This window comes from Mustela erminea, chromosome 7 (genome assembly GCF_009829155.1).
Source record: "Mustela erminea isolate mMusErm1 chromosome 7, mMusErm1.Pri, whole genome shotgun sequence".
NCBI classification, from domain to species: domain Eukaryota; kingdom Metazoa; phylum Chordata; class Mammalia; order Carnivora; family Mustelidae; genus Mustela; species Mustela erminea.
In genome coordinates this window covers 21940882-21963260 of record NC_045620.1, presented here as the reverse complement: position 1 = coordinate 21963260, position 22379 = coordinate 21940882, and the positions used below count along the sequence as shown (strand labels likewise).

Below are 22379 nucleotides of genomic sequence, written 5' to 3'. Positions count from 1 at the left end.
CTAACTCTGGTGACCATCTTTGGGTTCCCCATTCTGTTCTGCTCTCTTTCTACTAGGCTTCCGTATGTGCACTCTCTCACCCTGGAGCCACCTCCTGTCTGTCTCCTGCCTGTAATATATCACTATCCCCTTCATTTATTTAACATCTCAACTTCAGGTATCAGTTCAGATGTCCTTCTGTGGAGTCTTCTGGTTCCTCCTGGCTCCCTGAACACCCTGGGTTCCTCTGCCATTGACATTTGCTTTCCTGTCTTCCAGGCCTATCTACTGCATTCTCAATGCCTAGCACAAACTTAGTTGTCAGCCTTCCCCACCACACACACATCCCACCCCCAGAGAAAGAGAGGGAGGAACATGGAGATTTTTCAAATGATAGCCAGCTTCCAAAATGGTCCCCAATAGTCTCTGCTTCCCGATGTTCATGCCCTGTGTGTTCCTCTCCCACACTGAGTACAGCTGATCTGTATTACCAGTAAGATACCACAGAAATGACTGTGATTTTCAAAGTTTAGTCATAAAAGACATTTTGACTTCTACCCTGCTTTCTCATAGATGACTTGCTCTAGTGCAAGCCAGCCGCCATGTTGTGAGGATACTCAAGCAGCACTATGGTCTATGTGGAGAGGAACTGAGGCCTCTTCCTGCAAACACTGACTTGCCACGCATGTGAGCGAGCCACCTTGCAAACCGATCTTCTAGCCCAAGTCAAGCCTTACATGACTGCTGCCTGACTGATGTTTGACTGCAACCTCTGAGACACCAAGTCAGAACTACCTAGGTCCCAAATTTCTGATTCACAGTACCCGTGATCTAATTAATGTTTGGGGCCAATTAATTATACTGTTATAGGCAACTGACTCATGTCTAAAGTGTCCTTTTTTTTTTTAATGATAAATCTGTAAAATGTTGTTTTGTTTTTGCAGAAAGTAACATTTTTGAACACTCTGCAGGTTTCTCAGTGGTCATATCACACTTCATAGGAGACTCTGAGGTGTAAAGACTCAGTATCCAGAACCCCTGGTGGCTCCTCCCAAGTGACCCCAAACTAGCCAGCTGACTGTGGCATTCCCAGGCCTTCCTCCTTCCCAGGCAACTGGGCTGTGGGAGGTGGGGGAAGAATCAGTTTCCAAATCTGATGGGGGCCCCATCCACCCTGCAAGAAAAATCAGAGATGAGGCCAAATCCAAGGAAACTGTTCATATTACATACTTTATTTCCAATCTACAACCATTAAAAACCTTTTGTAAGTTTACACTGTACATTTATTCTCAGGTCTGAAATAAGACACAGGAGCAGGGAGAGCTGGAGGATTGGGCCAGTTGTCCCAGCACCTAATCCGTCTTGGGAAGGAGCCTTTTGAAGACATTAGTGGGGAAGAGAGAACAGTGGACAGGAGAGGCAGACAATTTGGCCCAAGGATGCCCTTGGTCCCTTCCCTCCCAAGGGCCTTTCCCTGGGGTGGGGGTGGGGGGGAGATCCCCTAGGGCCCAGGATTGCAGGACCCTCACCAAGAAACCAGGCTGGGCAGAAAGGGGGCTTCACAGTATTGGCAGGGGCTGGGGAGGGGGACCGAGAGGAGAGGACAGTTTCTGGCTCTCTTCCCCAGCTGCTGGGGGTTGGAGCTGGTTTTGGCACGGTCTCCTTGGTCTCCCTGGAGGTGGAAGGAGGAAGAGGAGGAGGAGCTAGGGATTTAGGATTCTTTCCTTGAGGAGTTAGGTTTCTTCCTATTTGAAGAGAGGTCATGAGCCTGTGGTAAGGTTTCCAAGGGATACACGGTCAGGGTCTTGGTCTCCTGTCCACCCCCACCCTCACCCCACAACTCCCACCCACTGCTTTGCTAGCACAACCCTACACGGCCTTTTGTGAGTAGAACTAGAATGAAGCCAGAGGCAGGGAAAGGAAAACTGTAGCCTTCTTCCTGCCCTCCAGCTTCCGGGAAAAGGACATAGTTGTTTTGTTAGGCAGGGAGGGGTGGGTAAGGAGAGTTCCAATCTCTCAGACGTCCAGATGAGGTTGGTATTTTCCACCTGTTTCTGGTCTGGGCCAGCCTCAGTCCCTCACCAGGCCGCACTGATTGCTAGTGCAGGTCAGCAGCTGGCCAAGTCCTGCTATATGAGAATGACCTGGAGGGCTTGCTAAACCCCAGCTTGCTGGACCCCACAGCAGAATTTCTAATTCTGCAGGTCTTGGGTAGCGCCAGTATTTTGCATTTCTGTCAAGTTCGCAGGTAATGCCCGAGCTGTTTGAACCTCCAGGCACCTCACACTCAGCGACTTGGTATCATGAGGCAGTGACAGGGAGCTGGGCCACAGCTGGCAAGGCCCAACCCTAGAGGCACCAAAATACCCGGGAAGCTGCTAGAAATAGTCTTGTGGTGAGCCCCCTGTGCGGAGAAGTAAACTAAGGCACAGAGATCAGAGGCAGAGTCGAAAGAGGAACCAGGATACCAGGGTCCAGTGGAGAGAGGATAGTGATGTAGCATCCCAAAACACAAGGGCTGTTCTAGGACCCTAGAGATCATCCTGGTGCTCATGATAAAATCATAGAATGGGGAGGCTCAGAGAACCAGCCAAACAGAGATCTTCCCAGACTTGGGCAGGGTCTCCAGATTCCTGGCTGAGGGTCTTCTTCCCAGGAGCAGTTTGAGTGGTATCAGAATGGAGTGTGACCATCCAGGCCCTGACTACCTCGACCCTTCAAGGATGCTTGGAGGAAACCCGAGCTCCTTCCTTTAGGGCCTGAGATCCTGCAGGCTGGTGAGGGGCAAGAAGGGAAGGGAAAGAGGGGTGATGGGATAAGTGAGGGTCCAAGGAGTGTGAGGCAAGAGTAACAGGCAGTGGGGAGGAGCCCTGGGCAGGGGAATGCAGGCCCAGCATCAAGTCCCCTTCGGTTCTTGAGTCTGTGGACTTTGCAAACTTCACACACTGTTGGGAGGGGTAAAGGGTAAAGCCAGGACAAGGTATTCTGGAGGCAGTGAGGCCCAGGGCAGAGCAGAGAGGATAGTGGGGTATCAAATGGACAGACTAATGGATGAATGACCTACAGAGAGAAAAACACAAGCCAGACTGCACCTTCTTCAAAACGAGGTTAGGCAGGATTAGGCAGGGTACAGGAGCCCAGAAAGAGGGATTCAAGCCCCACCCCCCCATACACACACACCCAACAGGGGACAGTGATGAAGTCCTGAGGTTGGGGACAGAGAAGATAATGTGGTTCAACAGTGGACCTAGGGGATGTCCTGCTGGGCTGGGAGGTCACTGGGCTAAGCCCAGTGAGAAGCACTGGTAAGGTAGATATTCTCTGAGGTATTGGAAGGGTGCCTCCTTTAGTATGAGAAAACATGAAATAAATGAAACAGAACCAAGGAAACATCACCAGATATGACAGCAAACATTGGAGTCGGGCGACCACAGACCCAAGTACTTCCGGGACAGGACAGGAGTGGGAGCCTGAGGAGGGAGAGAAGTCCATGGCAGGGGAGCAGAGCCAGACAGGCCGTTCTGGGAGGGCTGGGGGATAGACGTTAAAACAAGCTTGGGGTGCAGAAGAGGAAAACCTGGTCATGGGTCAGGGCCACTTAGTGTGTTGGTGGGAACGAGCCAAAAAAAGGAGGCAGGAGAGGGGAAGCTTTGGAGGAAGATGGTAACAGAGTGGAGGCTGGGAGGCGGGGACTGAACAGACTGAGCCCAGACAGAGGAAGGGGCTCAACCAAAAGCAAAGAATGGCAGAGAGGGGTCTCATTCACCACTGGGGATGCAGAATCTTCTGGAGTCAGGAAAACAGCCTTCTGGTCCTGACTCTGCCTGTAGTTTGCTATGTGACCTTGGTGAGCCACTCTCTTTCTCTGGGACCAATTTTTCATCTAAAAAGGTGAGGGGCTTTGACACAAAAGGACAGAAACTGCGTGATTCCCCTTACATGAGCTACCTAGGTGAGGCACATTCATAAAGACAGAAAGTAGAATAGAGGTTACCAGGGACTTGGGGAGGGAGCAGGTAACTTATCGTCCGTTCAGTGGGTAGAGTTTCAGCTCGGGTGATTAAAAAGTTCTAGAAACAGATAGTGGTGATGGTTGCATGGTTTCAAGTCTGGGTTAGGTAGTGGCATATTCCGGGTGTCCTGTACCCGCAAAGAAAAGTCCCCAGTGGGTCAGTGGGTTTACACAGCAACCAGGACAAAGTTGGGCTGGGGGATCCGATGGACCCAGGTCCTAATCTAGGCTCGATGACCTCCCAGTTAGGTGTCTCTGGGATGAGCCCTGCACCTCCATTTCCTGATCTGCACTAACCCCTGTCCTGCCAAGGCTGCCTTCCAGAGCCATCTCTGACATGAGAGCAATTTCCAGATAGCAGAGTACTCTGGGCGGGGTGTGCAGGGGAAGATTATTAGTATGAGTGAAGAGGTAGTGGGAGCTTGCGGGGCTGGTACGGTTGGAAGGTGGGGGACATTCTGGATGGGAGGGGAGAGGGAGGAAGAGCCTGGAAGCTGGGTGGGCAAGAGAACAGGCTGGGTGATGAAACCGTGAAAGGTGCATAGGAACCATGTGACAGCATGTGAGAGGGTGATGTCTTTGGGCCCTTCACTTTGTCAGCTGGGAAAGCAACTGGAACAAGAGTATCCCTGGGAAGACCAACAGGTGGGGTACCTTTTTGAGTTCATAGAAAGCGAGACCTCTAGGAGGGATTTTTAAATGGGTCGGCCTTTGGTGGGGAACGACCTGGGTGGGAAAGAGGGACAGGAATTGGACAGATGCCTTGTGCATGCAAGACCTAGGAGCCAATGATGTGCCAAAGGGGTCCGATTTTCATTTCAAATACAGACATCATTGTCCCCAGGAGCGTCTAGTTCGGCTCTGGGAAGAGGTCAGACGTAAGAAATGTGAGGTTGTCCAGTTTAGGGTCAACCTGGGCAACAGGCCCCCCACTCCTCCCCCAACCAGCTGATGCCAACACGATAGATCCAAGCCCAGTGATCTGTAGGGGATCAGAACCCCCAGGGTTCCTTGGGACTGTGGTGGGAGAGAGTGCAGATGGCAGAAAAGGAAGAAGGATAGAGGAGTTTGAGGAGAAGGAAGAGGAGGAAGGTGCTGGGAGTCCAGTGGAGAAGCAGGAAGGGGAGAAAGGCAAGAAGGGCAGTGTTCCTTCCTGGGACCCCAGGGCTCCAGGGGAATCCCCACTGTGGGTCAGGCAGTCTTCTGCTTTGGGAATGTTACCAAGACTTAAAAGGCATTTGAAGAAACAAACAAACTTAGAAATTACATTCCAAAAGAGTACAAGAGTTTTTACAAACCAACCCCCCCCTCCCCCCAAAAAGGAAAACACAACCAGTTACTAATTAAAATGCTAAAAATCAAACCAAACCAATATTTACACATAACATTTTCAACCCCATCAAGCCCCACGTCCAGAGGCTTCTGCAGGAACAGTGATGAGTGGCCTTGCACAGAGGCATGCAGGAAGTTGACACTAAGGACTTTACTGAAAACCAAGATCTGGAGCCTCTGACACCAGTTGGTTGGGGGCCGGGTGGCCAGGCGCTGAGACAAGAAGATTGCGAGGACAGCGTTGGACGAAGACGATGGTAAGGCTGAGCGGTCCGTAGGCCTTGGGGTTCGGGTCTTGTGAGGATTTCTCCCCAAGGCCGGGAGTGCAACCTCCCTGGTCCTCCATTGCTTGGGGAGGTGGCAGAAGGCCTCTGGTGGCATGTGGCCTGGTGTGAGTCCCCTCACCTGGAGATAATGTTGGAGGGACCCCCTGACCTTCTGAGTGGGAGCAGCAGCATCCCAGGGGAGACTGGCCCATGGCTCCAGGGACCTGCCTGTTCTACCCACATAAGTCACTATGGCACAAGAGAGTGCCTGATCAGCCTGACACGGCCCTCACATTCTGCCCGTAGGGAATGGAGAGGAAGGATCTGGGGTAACTTGTCCAGGTGACCCTGAAAGGGCAGAACTGGGAGCAGGTGGGAGTACAGAGGTGTCTCCTGAGTCCTGGGGGCAAGCTCACAAAGCTGCTGGCTTTTGGTCTTCCTGCATTCTGCAGACAAGCTGCTTCATTCTGGTATTTCCACTCTGGGCCCCCCGCCAGTGGCAGGAGGTCCACGCATCTGCGTGTGTGCGGGCAAGTGTGCAACCGATACGGGTTCACTGGCACCAAGGGAGAGGCCATCTGAGGCCTTCCCCCCACACTGCCATAAGCCGCTGTGGCTCAGACAGCTCACATGGGATGCGGAGAAAGGCGGGCAGGGGAGCTGGGGCTGGAAGAGGGGCCAGGAGAGGCCATAAGGCTAAGGAAAGAGGCTGGTGAGAAGGCTGGCAGGTGGTGAGAGCTGAGGCAGGCTAGCAGACACTCTCACGTCCATGTGCAAAGCTGCAATAAACAACATTCTCGAAGTTCAGTCCTGTTTTCCTGTGAGTTCTCACTTGGGGAACTTGGAGAGATCGCCATGCTCTTGATAAGAGCCTTAGTAATATGTGTTTGACTCATTAAAAAAAAAAAAAAAAAGGTTTCAGAGGGACGGAGCAAAATGAGAGGGCAGATGGAGAATGTTTGGGAAGTGGGGACGTTGGCCCAGCCCCCCACCCTGTCAGCGAGGGTTTGCAGACTGACTGCTGGGGGCTGGCCAAGTACCAGGCAGTGAGTGAAAAGCAATGCTCTGAGGCCAGATGGTCAGCAGAACTGGGGAGCAAGCTGCAGGGCTCCAGCCCTACCAGGGTCTCTCTATACTTGACCAGGGGACTCGAGCTCAGCAGCCAAGCTGCCTTGTCTGTACGGGGGACCCCATGCCTGGCCATCGTGTTAGATGCCTCACGTTGTCCTAGTGGCAAGAATACATGTCTCGACCTCCAATAAATTACCTTAGGGACTTCGGGGGAAATTAAATTATTAAAATAAACTAAAGCCACCTTAAATATTTATAGTAAGAAATTCAAATAAACCACCGAGGCAAGAAATGTGTTTCCAGGCCCCTGTCCTGGGGGCACTGGCCTCTGGGGGTGCTCCTTGGCCTGGGGTGGCCAATTGGGAGTCTCTCATTGGGAACAGCTTTGCCTTCTACCAGCCACGGGATGTAAACACAGTGGAGATGTGGCGCCCCCTCCAGGGTGCTGGGGAAAGAGGCCCCAGCAATGGAGGCAGTGGGCATTTAGGCAATTTATCTGTGCACCAGATCTTGAAACTGACTCTACCTATTTCTGTCCTGGGAAGGTTGGTGCCCGCCACCCACCCCCCCAACCCCGTCACCTTGACCAGGGAGGCAGTTCCAGTGACCCAACCCTGAGCCCCACACGTTTCCACCTCATCTTCCAGTCCTTGCTGCATCCAGGCTATGGGCAGGGAGATCCAGCGCCCCAGGGTTCCAGGCTGATACTGGCCCTGGCTACTGGCCCTATCATACCCCCTAGAGCCACAGCAATCCAGAGCAGCAGGGCTGGGAGGAGGAAGCCGTGGAGGGAAGGAAGGGATGGGGACGATGCCCAGCTCAGTTCCACCAGGAACCCCACGTTGAATCCTACGGCAGAGCCCGTTCTTGTCATGGTGTTTCCTGCCCATGAAGGAGGACATGGTTGGCAGGGAACATCTCTGTGAGCCCTTTTCCCTGAGGAGCACAGCCAGAAGTGTATCCTTTCCTTGGCTCTTCTGAGAAGTGGGTGTGGGCAGAACCAGGCGAGGCTCTCCCAACGGACTGGCTCCCAAGGGATCGCTCTGGAGCCACCTCTGAAGCCTAGTTGTGGTCTTTCTCCCACTTGCTGCCTTTCCCTGGAAGTCAGAGGTCACCACCCAGCAGTCAGCAGGAGACCCCGCTTTACCTGGATGGGAAAGCTGTTCCCTGGCAGTGGTGTAGCGGCTGAACCTCCAAGGTAAGACGATGCCGAGAGCATGGGCCCCTTGCCTCGCCTCCTCTCTGCTGGTTCCCTTCGGCGATCCGGGGACTGGGCTGGTTGAGGTGGGGAGCCCGGCTGCTCTGTCACTCGCTGGGGGGAGCTGCCCTCTCTTCCCCACCCCAGCTGGACTCCGAAGGGTGCAGCCGGCACTTGGAAGGAGAGTGGCGGAGGGCAGAGCGGGACGGCCGGGCGAAGCAGGAGGTGAGAGACTGGGCGCTGCAGTCACAGACAGCATCCTAGGAGCAGGGAGGCTGAAGTCAGGGGAAGCTAAGAGGCACTGACCATCCAGGGGCTACATGGTTGGCCAGGAATTTGGACCCAGCCGTGCCTGGGGACCAGTTCCCAGGGACTGTGGCCCCTCTCTGGACCAATTTCTTTAAATTGTTTTTCTCCCATTAGAGTATTCATAAATAACATTCCAGAATGTAATGAATTTTGGGATATACAGAGAAGAAAGTGGGTGTTGTCCAAAGATAAATTCTCAACGTTGCACAAGCATACGCTTATCAAAATCCTCCTACTGCCTATTCTGTAACTGCAAAACATAAACACTTTTCTGTCACTATGTATACCTAGATTTCCTTCCTTTTAGTGGAATTAAAAGGAACTAGTGGGGGCGCCTGGGTGGCTCAGTGGGTTAAGCCGCTGCCTTCGGCTCAGGTCATGATCTCAGGGTCCTGGGATCGAGTCCCACATCGGGCTCTCTGCTTAGCAGGGAGCCTGCTTCCTCCTCTCTCTCTCTGCCTGCCTCTCTGCCTACTTGTGATCTCTCTCTGTCAAATAAATAAAATCTTTAAAAAAAAAAAAAAAAAGGAACTAGTGGAATTTTATGGAAATACCTATTTATCCAATTTGCAGTTTATGCGCATTTTAGGTAGTTTCTCTTTTTTTTTTTTACTATTATCAACACACCAGCAATAATGGTTAGAAGTGCTGCTATAGAACTAGATTGCTTGGTTCAAATCCCAGCCCTGTCACTCCCTTGTGTAAGTTGCTTAACCTCTCTGAACTTTGATTTCCTTCTAAGATGAAGGACATGATACCTTTCTCAAAATTGTTGTGAGGGTCAAATCAAATATAATATGCAAAGCATTTGGCAGAGTGCCTATTAAGTATTAATAAATGTTAGCAATTTTTTTTTCTTTTTTTTTTTTTAACTTTTATTTCTTTATTTGTCAGAAAGAGAGAAAGAGGGAGCACTCCCAGGTGCAGCAGGCAGAGGGAGAAGCAGGCTCCCTACTAAGCAAGGAGCCTGATGCAGGACTCAATCCCAGGACCCTGGGATCATGACCTGAGCCAAAGGCAGATGCTTAATGACTGAGCCACCCAGGTGTCCCAATATTAGCAATTTTTACCAATAACGCCATACATTTATTTACTTATACAAGGATATTCTCCCACCTCTGTGAATATTTCCATAGGCTACACTCTTAGAAGAACTACCAGGTCAATGGGTAACATGCACATTTTACCTACTGAAAAATACTTGGCTCAACTTTAAAATCAATATTCAAGGGGCACCTAGATGGCGCAGTGGGTGAAGCCTCTACCTTCTGCTCGGGGTCATAATCTCAGGGTCCTGGGATAGAGCCCCACATCGGGCTCTCTGCTCAGCAGGGAGCCTGCTTCCTCCTCTTTCTCTGCCTGCCTCTCTGCCCACTTGTGATCTCTTTCTGTGTCAAATAAATACATAAAAAATCTTAAAATAAATAAATAAAAATAAAAATAAAATAAAATCAATATTCAAAATACAGCCAGCTTGTACCTTGGTCTCTAGATGTATACATGGTCCCATGGATGTGATGGTTAATTTTATGTGTCAACTTGACTGGGCCACAGGGTGCCCAGATATCTAGTCACATATTACCCTGAGAGCTTCTGAGAGGTTGCTTTTGGAGCAGATTGCCTTCTCTAATGTGGGTGGGCCTCATCTAATCATCAAAGGTCTGGATAGAACAAAAGGGCTGACTCCCCCAGAATAAGAAAGAATTCTTCCTGCCTGGTGGCCTTAGGACTGGAACTACATTAGCTACATGTGCTGTACTGGAATAACATCACTGGCTCTCCTGGTTCTCAGGTTTTTGAGCTCAGACTAGAATAAAGCATCAGCTCTCCTGGGTCTCCAGCTTGCTCTACCTTACTCTGTGATCTTAGGACATGTCAATCTCCATAATTGTGGAAACCACTTCCTTATAATAAATCTGTCTTTCTTTATACACACCTGTACACAGACAAAAAGACGCACAGACACACATACATACATACATACAGCCTATTGGTTTAAAAAATTTTTTTTAGGGCACCTGGGTGGCTCAGTGGGTTAAGCCGCTGCCTTCGGCTCAGGTCACGATCTCAGGGTCCTGGGATCGAGTCCCGCATCGGGCTCTCTGCTCAGCAGGGAGCCTGCTTCCCTCTCTCTCTCTCTCTCTGCCTGCCTCTCCATCTACTTGTGATTTCTCTCTATCAAATAAATAAATAAATAATCTTAAAAAAATTTTTTTTAAGTATAGCCTTGGGGCTTGAGCTCACCCCTGAGATCAAAAGTTCTATGCTCCACTGACTGAGCCAGCCAGGTACCCCAACCAAACGGTCTTTCAAAAGAGTGTGCCCAATTTCTACAGCCTCTACTAGTATGTGGTTAGTGGTTTTTTTGTGTGTGTGTTTTTAAAGATATTTATTTATTTGACTGAAAGAGAGAGACAGTATGCACAAAAGAGGGCACAGGCAAGGGGGAAGGGCAGAGGAAGAGGGAGGAAGAGGCTCCCTGCTTATTGGGTATCCGACATGGGGTTTGATCCCAGGGCCCCAGGATCCAACCTGAACCAAAGGCAGATACTTAACCGACTAAGCCACCCAGGCGCCCCCGTAGTTAATGTTTTATTTCTCTATTCTCCATACTTAAAATTTTTTTCAGTTTAATGTACATACTGAACATATGATAAAAATATGCCTTATTGAATTCTCACAGACTAAATACACCCACTGTATTAGGGTTCTCTAGAGAAACAGAACCAACAGGGTGTGTGTGTGTGTGTGTGTGTGTGTGTGTACATACGTGTGTACAGATGAAGATCGAGAGGTAGGCAAACCATAAGGGACACTGAACTCTAGGAAACAAACTGAGGGTGCTGGAGGGGAGGAGGGTGGGAGATGGGGTAACTGGGTGATAGGCATTAAAGAGGGCACATGATGTAACGAACACTGGGTGTTGTATACAACTGACGAAAAGACTAAATTCTACCACTGAAGCTAATAAAAAAAATGTTTTAATCTTTAAAAAAAAAAACAATTGGGCAACATTTATCAAATGCCTTTAAAATTTTTATATTTTTGGGCGCCTGGGTAGCTTAGTCGGTTAAGCGGCTGCCTTCGGCTCAGGTCATGATTCCAGCATCCTGGGGATCGAGTCCCACGTCGGGCTTCTTGTTCTGCAAGGAGCCTGCTTCTCCCTCTGCCTCTGCCTGCCTCTACTCTCTCTACCTCTCTGACAAGTAAATAAATAAAATCTTTAAAAAAAATTTTTTTAAATATTCTTTTATTCTATAATCCCATTGCTGCAACTTAAACCTAAGGAAATAATCCAAAATGTGGACAAATGTTTTTGTACCAAGATGTCCACCACAGCATTATGTATGGTAGGGAAAACCTAGAAACCACCTAAACATAAAATACATACAAATGGGCCAGGCCTAGCCCATGCCACCTCTCTGCACCCCCACCTGCGACCTTCACCGAGTGCACCGGAGGCCCCATGATACCACCCCTGACCACAGCTCATTAGACCACGGGGGTACACTGGACCCAAGTTAAACCAATCACAGTTTCTTCTTTCTTCTAGGAATGTGGAATTGGGATGGAGGGGTCTGAATCAGTCTCAGGGGCTTGAACTAGAAGATGTCATAAAAAGCAAAGCTTGGACCACACATGTAAATGCAGCAGAGGGACAGACGAAGCAAGCGGACATCAGAGAAAACAAAGCTCGAGGGAGAGGAGAGAGAGACAGAGAAGGTGCTGAGGACTTTGGGTCCTTGTGCTTGGGATCCATACACTATCTCACCATTTCCCTTTCTGGAAAACTACCTTATACGCATTCTTTGACTACGATGCAAATAATCCTGAACCAAATCTGAAATCGTTATCAGGAGTGGGATGTGCAGCAAAAGATTCTCAGAGAAAATGAAAGCGCTTAGGCATGGAGTCTTAGGGGGCTGGGCAGGGGTATGCTAGAAAATGTTTAATAACTAATTTTCCAGGAGTGAGGGGAAAAGCCCGGATCTGGAGTATTTGTCAATTTCCATGGTGTAAGTCCTCCCAACTACGGCCAATCTCAAGGTGCCAAGGTGTTTTACTGAACACAGAGATGGACACAATGACCTCTCATGGACCAGATCAGCTGGCCCCAGCACACTGATGCAGGAGAGCAGTTAAGTGTTCCCTGGAGTGGATGCTAGTGAAGCCTCGCTCACTCGTCTCTTGCTTTTCAGACCGTGTGTCCATCAGATCTGTTGTTCCAGGCTGGGGCCTTCTAACCTGCAATCCTTCCATCCATCCATCCATCCATCCATCCATTTATTTATTCATTTATAAGTGGGCTCTACACCCACCATGGAGCTTGGACTCACAACTGTGAGATCAAGAGTCACATGTTCTACTGACTGAGCCAGCCAGGCGCCCCGCCGTCCACCACCAACTCCTCTTTCCAGACCGGCAAAAGGACTTTATGAAACATACAACCATATTCCTGAGTTTGAAAACCAAGAGACTTTGGACCTTCTAAGTCAACCTCCCTGCTCCCAAGAAAAAGAGTAGACCCCCACCCACCTACCTCATTAGGAAGGGCTGTGGCTCCATCTCCGTCCCGGGGGACACCATCTTTCCCCACCTGGGGGAGCACTGAGAGTCTGGCCTCCTCACTGCCGCCCGACTTGGCTGTCTTCTTGTTCAGGATCCTGGCCATGCCCTCCGCCTGATGGTAGCTGGCTGGGGAGAGAGGCTCTGGCTTCTTGGTGCTCTCCTCCCCGGCTGCAGACGTGGGGCTTGGGGCCCGGCCACACACGTTGCGGAAGAACTCCTGCACGATGCCATACTTTGGAGGTTCAGGCTTGGCCCGGGCTTCAGACATGCCCAGTTTCCAGACAGACTCTGTGCTTCCCGAGTGCTCCACCACACTGAAGAGGCTGGACAGCCCATCGTTGATGTTCCTCAACACGGGGCTATCCCGCGTAGTGGTGGAGCGGGCCCAGGCCGAGCCATTCTGCTTGCCCTGGTGCAGGTTCCAGAGGCTGCGGTCCTTGGCGCTGTCCAGCTTGGACACGGAGCGCCTCTGGAGCTTCGGTGAGCCATACTTGGGGGAGCAGCACGGCCGCTCGATGCGCGAGTGCACCTTGTCCAGGGAGGAGGAGATCTGCTTGCTGCGCACAGACACCAGCGAGGAGCTGCGGGGTGACCAGCTCTTGCCGTGGAGACTGCTGCGGGGGGGGTCGGTCTGCAGGCCCACGCTGACTGTGCGGATGGTCTGCGTGCCCACGCTGGCCAGGCCCACCGTCTGGCTGGACGTGCTCTTGACCTTCCTCTCCAGGGAGCCCGAGCGCATGGCCTGGCGCACACAGTTGGTGATCTCCTTCATGTCGTCGCTCATGTTGCCAGACATCTCAAAGTCGTGCAGGGCGGCTGGGAAGCTGGGGCCCGGCGCCGCAGGGCTGCCCCCGGAGCCCGCGTCCAAGCGCTGCCGGGAGAAATTGCAGAGCCAGCGGCTGTAGGAGCTCTCGGCCAGCCCGTCGGCCTCAGCTGACTCTTTGGGCTTGGCAGTGGTGAAAAGGAAGCCGGGCTCAATGATGATCTTGCCCTCCCTGTCGTGGACCACGGGGACGCCCAGGCGCCGGGCCACTGGGGGGCTGTAGTACACGCGGATGCCTGTCTTGTCGGGAGCCGTGTAGCTGCGCTGCATCTGCCTCCCCGCGGGCTCCTGGCAGCTCAGGGGGCCCAGGCGGTTGCAGTCCCGTGGCGAGAGCCCTGGCTGCTCTTGGCCCTCCTTCTCTGGGTCCACTGGCTGGGGGCCCACAAAGGCAAAGGCAGGGTTGTTGGGTAGCTTCTTACCCCGGGTTGCGTCCCCGGCAAGGTAGGGGGAACAGTCAAGCAAACTTTCAAATTCAGACATGGAGGAAACAGATTTGGTCCTGGGAGGAGCAGAGGAGAAAAGAGCAGTGTTAATGGGAGAAAACAGACAAGGAGCAGACGCTTTGCTCTTCCTCCCTGGTCCCCACACTCCACAAGGGCTAGGGCCATGACTGTCTGGCTTACCTCTCGTGGAAGACACTGCTGGTGCCCAGCCCTACGCCACCACGGCACCTGCCACCATGTACCCAACACCTAACACTGTGAACACCTGCTACTCTCCGCCAAAGGCTTTTCTGTGCCTGCAAGGGCACACTTGGCCTCCACGCAGAAGAAGCTACAAATATCACAGGGTCTGGCCCCTAGACACAGCCCTCAAGACTGGGCGGATCTCGTGGCTCAGGACCAGGTCTCCTTGATCCGTGGGTGGGAGAACTCTGCGTTGCCCGTTCTGCTCTGGCCCCCAGAGTTCCTCGGCGAAACGGAGCTTTGGTTGTCCACAGAAGGACAACATCCCCCTTTGCTGGCTGCCTTCCCTTCCCCGTGTCACTTCCAGTGTTTCCCAAATCCCTTCCCAAATAAACCATTTGTGCTCAGATCCTTGTTTCAAGATCTTTGAGACAAGTTCTCGAATCCTATGTATGGTTTTGGGGAACCCAAATAAGATGTCACCATGTCTAGCACAGACATGGCACATGGACTGATGACTGGAAGTGCCAGGCAGACCTAAGGGCATCTCAGAGGCCAGACCATTTGGCCCTCTAGGAACTCTAGCAGACAGCTCCTATTATCCCCACTAGAGACAGATGGCAAATATCAGCCAATGTCACACTACTCTAGAAAATGGCAGAATGGGAGTTCATACCCCGCCCTCTGACTCCAGAACCTACCCTCCTACCCCAGACCGCCTGGCATGAAGTTGCTCTGACAGCTCTGATGGGAATCTGTTGCCCTTGTCCTATTCATGGGTTTCCTAAGAGTGCAGACATGTCCCCAACAGCCTCAGGGTCTCCATGGCCATAGCACAGGGCCAGGCCCAGAGGAAGCTGCACAGTAATCCCAGAATGGAAGCCCAGCCTGATTCCCCTAACACCAGTTATGGGGAGAAGGAACCATAAGAGGAGATGAACAGTTCCTTTCAAAGCTAGGATATATGCAGCCCCGGGTTTTCATGCACGTCCACTATCAAACAAACAAGAAAAATCAAGGGCTGGAATTCTCATTCTCCCTAGCTTCCTGGCTCCTGAGTGGCTTTGGTTCTACAGAAACCATATCCCAGGGTTCCCAGCTCTGCTGAGAAGTCACGGTAGGCATGGGGGGGGATGGGGGGTGGCGCACAGGGGCGGAGGGAAAAAAGATAAGCAAAGGGGTGGAGCAGGGAGAGGCGTCTGAAGGACGGGGCAGGGGAGGGGCTGCAGGGCAGGGCAGGGGGAGGGGATGCCAGCACCTTTTTAAGGCAGTGCCCCCAAGGTCAGCTTCAGAAACTGCCTCCTTGTCCAGCATCTTCTCGTTCTGTGTCTGTCAAGGAAGAGAGGAAGCGTGAGTTCTGGCCACCAGTGCACCAAGGGAAGGGGACAAGAAGTCAGTGCAAGACGACCTGGGATGCCATGCCTGAGTCTCCTCTTATAGAACAGGAGTGATGTCAGCACCAATCTGGAAAGCCTCCTGGTCAGTTTCTGGCAATAGTGTCTAACACTCCCTCCACAGGTATGTGATCCAAGCTTGGCCAATCAAAGCTCCAAGAGAAAACCCCAAGGAAAGAGGCTTTTAATTATTTATTTATTTATTTGACACAGAGAAAGAGAGAGAGAGAGAGAGAGATGGTGAGAGAGGAACTATTAACAGGGTGAGTAGGAGAAGGAGAAGCGAGCTTCCCGCAGAGCAGGGAGCCCAAGGTGGGGCTGATCCCAGGACCCTGGGATCACGACTGGAGCCGAAGGCAGATGCTTAATGACTGAGCCACCCAGGCACCCTGGAAAGAGTATTTTTAAAAGTTTTTCTGAATGTGGGGCGCCTGGGTGGCTCAGTGGGTTAAGCCGCTGCCTTTGGCTCAGGTCATGATCTCAGCGTCCTGGGATCGAGTCCCGTGTCAGGATCTCCGCTCAGCGGGGAGCCTGCTTCCTCCTCTCTCTCTCTCTGCCTGCCTCTCTGCCTACTTGTGATCTCTTCTCTGTCAAATAAATAAATAAAATCTTTAAAAAAAAAAAAAGTTTTTCTGAATGTGGTGGCATCAAGAAAGCAGCCAGTGGCCACAGTTCAGTTGGTGGTGAAAGCAGTGACCTCAAGATTCCTGCTCAGGGCTTATCTTCCCCCTAGTTCCAGAGCAGGTCCCCTGGGACTTGCACCTGTTTTTCTGAACCTGCACCAGCAGCCCTCTTGAGCCCCCATTAAATCCTCTCATGCCTCAGTTCCCCACAGTTAGTGTTTGTGGCTTGCAACCAAATCTCCTAACTCCCTCGGGCTGTTCTGAGCAAAGAGCCGCTATGGTCACTGTTTGGTTACTGAGAATGTTACTGTAATGGATAAGGCCCCCGAAACTTAGGAGCAAATTTCCCCAAAGTGACCTAACCAGTCTCCACAGAGAGGGTGCTCTAAATGAGAATGTGATTCTCATTTTACCACGGAAGCCACTGGAACCCAGAGAGGGATAGTGACTCCCTCAAGACCACACAGCTATTCAGAGGCCTGGCTTTTTAGAAAGGCACAGCTGAAACCAAGAGAGAGCAAGCACCTGGCCAAGGAGACAGAGACAGCCGGTCTCTACCCCAGGCATGGGGGGACAGAGCTGACAGAGGACTCCTCGCAAGTCCCCAGCCATCGGCTGGAACGATGGGGTAGAGATCCCAGAACTGAGGAGGCCAGAATGTAAGGGGGTGACCTGGGTGGGGGGCAGAGTTAGCTTCCTCCCTGTCACATCGCCCCAAGTGAGGGACCTGGCAGTGTGGCCAGGAGCCAAGAGAACATGGAAGGCCTGCTATCCTGCTTACCTCTTTCCAGCTGTTGTCCTGCTTCTCCAAATCTGAGTGCTTCAGGATCCAGGGTTCAGCAGCCTTCTGCAGCTGGGCAAGGGTAAAGAGGAGGGTCAGTGGCAGGCATGGCTGGCAAATGGGGCCTCGCTCTATGCAGGGCCAGTCCCTAGGCTATGCTCGTAGCCTGCTTGTAGCCTGGATGACCCAGTTATGGACGAGGAACCATCTTCCCAGCAGGCAGTAGCTCCGAGCCACCAAAAGATGGATCTGGAGTCATTTGGAAACATGACCATGAAAGCAATCACTTACAGGCATCCTTATGGATGCCCTCCCATCTGCTCCAGTACCCGCTGTCACTACTGGGCTATTTCACTACTGCACTGTCACTACCGCTATCACTACTGCAGTTCCTGGGCTGGCTAGGTCAGAGAAGCCACAGCTGAACAAGCAGGGTGGGGACTCCATCACTAGGAATGAGGCCGGCCTCTATAATCTGCCCTGAACAGCTCTCTATGCAAGAGGCGAGTAAGTATAAACGATATGTATCTTATGATTATGTTATCGATAAAACATCAAAACGATCTCTGTGAATATAAATTTAAGTGGCAAGAAAGGGAAGGAATGGGCTGGAGTATGCTTTTGCACTATCTGGGTCTTATATAAAGATGAAGTCCTGATTTATGTAATTAAAAGAAAAAGTAAAACCAAGGAAAAGAGTCAACATAAAGAGTGGTGCAATAGCCAAACTATGGAAAGAACCTAAATGTCCATCAACAGATGAACAGATAAAAAAGATGTGGTACACACACACACACACACACACACACACACACACACACAGGAATACTATGCAGCCATCAAAAAGCACAAAATCTTGCCATTTGCAATGACGTGGCTGAAACTAGAGGGTATTATGCTAAGTGAAATAAGTCAATCAGAGAAAGGCAATTCTCATATGATCTCTCTGACAGGAATTTGAGAGGCAGGGCGGGGGGATCGTGGGGGGTAGGGAGGGAAAAAATGAAACAAGATGGAATTGAGAGGGAGACCAAGCATAAGAGACTCTTAATCTCACGAAACAAACTGAGGGTTCTTGAAGAGGGTGAGGGAGAGGGTGGCTGGGTTATGGACATTGGGAGGGTATGTGCTATGGTGAGTGCTGTGAAATGTGTAAGACTGATGATACACAAACATGTACTCCTAGGGCAAATAATACATTATATGTTAATTAAAATAAAATAAAGAGTGCGCAGAGCAGCTTGGTAAGCGGCTGCTGGGTACACGATGCGAACTGTGGTAGGGTGTAACAACAGTCCACGATGGTTTTTTCCCATGTCCCCTCTTTTGGCCAGAGGACTCTAATTTTCCCAAATTTTCAGGGTTTGGTAGGCTCTAGGGGTAGACACATGACTTACAACTGGCCAATCAGCCTTGTGGAAAAGGGAAACTCTTTCCGTTGCCTTTGGTAAGCCAGCAATATTCAAGCACAAAACAGCAACTCTATCTGAGGACAGCTTGCTTATGAATAAAGCAAGCCTGAGAGACTGACAGAGAGATGGACTTAGCACCTCATGCATTCTCTGAGCACCTGGATCCAGCTGTACCTGAAGGAGAGCCCAGCCCCAGACCTCTCCCCCATAGGGAGCCCCATGGCGGCTGCAGCAGGCCTCACCTGGCTCAGGCGGTTCTGCAGCTCCTTGACCTGCTGCTCCACCTGCTGCTTCTCACTCTGCAGCCGCTCCACCAGCTGCAGCTTCTCCTGGCTCCAGTTGCGCTCGCTGATCTGCAGCTGCCGTGTCAGCTCCATGACGGCGCTGTAGGACTCGGCCAGCAGGTGCTGCTGCTCCTCACGCTCCCTCTGGAGGGCGGCCTTCCAGTCCGGCCCCGGCCGCTCCCCAGCCCCCTTGCCAGCCTTCAGCTCCATCTGCAGCAGAAGGAAAAGCAAACTGGGTGGCTGGGACCAGGAGACCCTTCCCCTCTGCCCCCATTCTGGCCACCTTCCTTCCCTCTCAGGCACCAGCAGGGGGCGGTGGCGGGGGAGGGGGGGCACGCTCTTGCTCGGAAGGCCCTTCACTGGCTAGGACTACCCCACGCAAAACTAAGCCCTCCTCACAATCAGGGCTCACAAGGAGCTCTTTCCACACACTAAGAGCTTCTCAAGCATTATCTCAGCATCCTCGTGAAATCTCAGCAAGACAACTACCTTTTACAACACCTTGCCGAGGAGAAAGGGGCTCGAAGAGGTTAAGTTATTGGTCCCAGGTCACAGAGCTACAAAAGGGGAGGCTTTCCTAGTTATTGCTTCTCGTATTTCATCAACTCTCACAAGTGGTTTGGGTTTACAGTTGGGGGGGGGCATGCACCCACAGTCACACAATGAATGTGTGCAGGAATCGGTCCAGTGTGACGGCCTGGTGGGAGGAGGTAAACATGCAGCCTCAAGCATCCGTGTACCCCAGATCCCGCAGGCTGTGGTCCATGAACCCCCACAGGGGCCAGTCAGCTTCCCAGTGGGCGGGGGGGCACCTGGAATGACGGGGCTTGGGGAGCAGCAGGAGCATTCAGAGGAAAGGAGGGTGACATGGGGAAGCCAGAAGGTTGTAAGCACTGGGAAGAAGGCTGGGATCATGGTAATGAGAAGCCAGCAGGGGCAGAGGTTTGGGGAGCAAAAGTCAGGTCTGCTACTTACTAGCTGGGTGACCTTGGGAAAGAAACTTAACCCTTCCATGCTGGTTTTGTTACAGGCTTGGGGGAAGCTGGGACCTGAAGAGCTGAGGCAGGGGGGTTGCTGGTGATGGTCAGGGCATCCTCTCTGAATGGGAGGAAACCCACCCTCTCACTTTTTAGACCAGAGGAGGGCAGCAACTTGCCTCTGCGCACACAGCAGAGACCACACACCTCCAGGGCTCCTTGTTAAGGTTCCCGTGGTCACACTGGGTTGTGGGAGTAAAACAAAGCCAGCTAGCAAGAGACAAAGGGGTGGGGAACAAATGACTGCAGGCAGCAGAAGCCTGGCCATGTATGTGAAGGACATCACCAGATGCAGACAGGTATTAAAGCACCTGGCCTCACCTGGGAACCCATGGTACAGCAGATGGGCCAATGATGTCCCGTGCCCATTTGTCAGTCCCTTACATTCCTTCCTTGGACCCCTGACTCCCAGTCCCCAGTGTTTCTGGGACCATTGCTGTGTGCTTCAAGGTTAAGTCTCTTGCCCTCTCTGGGTCTCAAGAGGAAGTGAAGGGGTTCCTATGCTTCTTAGGAGCACAGCTTGAGCATCGTGTTCCCAGGTCTGACAGCTATGGGGGCTTAGAAGAGGGAGGAGCAAAGAAGGTAATGTCTCTGACAGGTAGGGGACTCACCTGAGCAGTATGGCTCTTCAACTCTGCCCGCTCTGTCTCCCAGGTGGCCTTGGCCTTGGCAAACTGCTGCTGGAGCTCAGTCAGACCACGGCGTTCATCCCGCAGCAGCCAGCACAGCTCCTTCAGCGTCACCTTCATGTCGGCCAGTGTCTTGATATATTCATTGGGCTGCAGAAAGGGGTAAGGCCTGGGTCAGGAGCTTCAGAGGGGTGGGAAGTGGAGCCTGGGCTGGGAACACTCACTCAGAGTCCAGCCTGGGACTCTGCCCAGTCTCAAGCAAACCCCAGGGCCTCCCCAGGCCATCTCACCCAGCCACGCCCAGGCCTGGGCACCTCCTAGGTTGATATGTGCCCCAGCCTCACATGAACAAAGAAACTCTGAGGTCACAGCAATTATTATGCAGCCTAAATGTGTGATGGGCTCCGGCTTCTTCGAGCTTCTGCAGACTCTAGGCCCCAGGTCTTTATCCTTGCCCAAGATGTGCCTCTCTGACCCACAGTGGGCCACATGGGGAATCCCAACTATGCAGCCTCCCTGACTGCCTGACTCAGTCCCCATCCTCTCTCCTGGGCCCATGACCTGTCTCTCACCTACTCAAGTTCACTGTGTATGACCCTGGCGGCCCGACTCTATCGCTCTCTCTGCCCCATGACTTGATTTAAGGGTTCCTGACTCCAGACCACAAGGCCTCTCTTCACATGACCCCAACTGGATGTCCCTAACCCCACTCTACGCATCCCAAGCCACAGCCAATCCCAGAATACACTGCCACACCTCAGTACTCACAGCTCTCTAGGTCCAAAAGGGCCTTTTCCCCACTCTCTAGTATGCAAGCTCCTCCTTCGAAACCCACCACTTATTACCCTTTCTCTGTGACACTGTCCCCTACACTCCGGAGAGAATTAACAGCTCTCCTGCATGTGACCGCCCAGTCCACTGCCCTGGATGACTTCTGAACCCCACAGCACTAAGTATCTGGGGCCAGTAACCAGGTGATGGCCCTCCGCAGCTCCAGTGCCCCATGCAAGACAGGTCAGGGAAGGAGGCAGGAAGCGATCGTTAAACAGACAAAGGAAGCATGGGCAGGACAGGACTGGGACTGGGCTGGGAACGCACCGTGTTTTGGGTCCAGCTGTCGCCTGCGCAGGTCTTGTTATCAGAATGCTGGGCGTTTAATTCCTCTTCTTCCATGAGCAGGTACAGCTCCTTCATGCTATTTACCTGTTTTTAAAAAGCCACATTCAACAGGGGCTGGAAGGGTGTCATGCCTGAGAGTCTGACCATCAGGAGAGGGGATTCAGGCTAGTGGCCCAGATGGAAAGGGTACAACACAGCCAGGCAGGAAGAAAGAATGGGGGTTTATGGTCCAGGGTGGACCAAAGGCACTCTAGTTGGACACTGATTTCCCCAGATTTTCACTTTGGCTCCTGGGCACCATCAAGGCCTAGGAGCACAGCTGGAAAGGCAGGCCCCTCTGTCCTCCCATACCAACTCTACTGCCCCAAGGGCCATGAGGCATCCTCAGAAATAACCAAGTTGCCAGGCTGGGTCAACAGGTAGGCCCTTCAGGTGGACTAAAAGGGCCATGGGCACCCCCATAATTAAAGAAATGGCAACCAAAGGTTTGAGTGGACGAAAGGAACCTTCCTGGGAGGGGGTTTGCTGCTGATGGATTCTGCAGAGAAGTCCAGAGCCAGCCAAGGAAGCGAGGGTACTAGTTCAGGGTGGGAATGAAGCAGAAGGAAGCTAACTTCTGACTGGGGCACTCATTCATCATTTGCTCAACAAAGAGTTATTGAAAACCTACCGTGCACCAGGCCCTGTGTTCAGAGCTGGGGATACACCAGTGAGCAAGATGGACAAAAACCACTATCCCCTTTAGCTTCCATTCCAGTAGCAAGGAAACTAACAAATAAGTGCAGTGTATGAAATGGGATTAACTGTCTGGAATGTCACACAGCGAAGCTCCACGGGGCACAAGAGCAAGCCAAGGAGCTGGGGGTGGAGGGTGCTGCATGTGGGTGGTCAAGGAGGGCCTCAGAGAGACACTAG

At 52.0% G+C, this 22379-nt stretch overlaps 1 protein-coding gene across 3 annotated transcripts in view; it reads right to left on the bottom strand.

Annotated features, from left to right (window-relative positions):
* Nucleotides 1-1182: 1182 nt before the first annotated feature.
* Nucleotides 1183-22379, bottom strand: part of SOGA1 (suppressor of glucose, autophagy associated 1) — a 69146-nt gene continuing 47949 nt past the window's right edge. For 2 of the 3 annotated variants that reach the window (XM_032350746.1, XM_032350749.1), the window contains 7 exons: nucleotides 21444-21548; nucleotides 20328-20495; nucleotides 18638-18889; nucleotides 16984-17049; nucleotides 15444-15514; nucleotides 12708-14058; nucleotides 1183-8118 (listed from right to left, as the gene is read on the bottom strand). In XM_032350746.1, coding sequence (XP_032206637.1) covers nucleotides 7966-8118; nucleotides 12708-14058; nucleotides 15444-15514; nucleotides 16984-17049; nucleotides 18638-18889; nucleotides 20328-20495; nucleotides 21444-21548 — 2166 coding nt within the window. In that variant the 3' untranslated portion in view covers nucleotides 1183-7965. The remainder of the gene's footprint in view (nucleotides 8119-12707; nucleotides 14059-15443; nucleotides 15515-16983; nucleotides 17050-18637; nucleotides 18890-20327; nucleotides 20496-21443; nucleotides 21549-22379) is intronic. The other variant, XM_032350748.1, reaches the window with a different exon arrangement.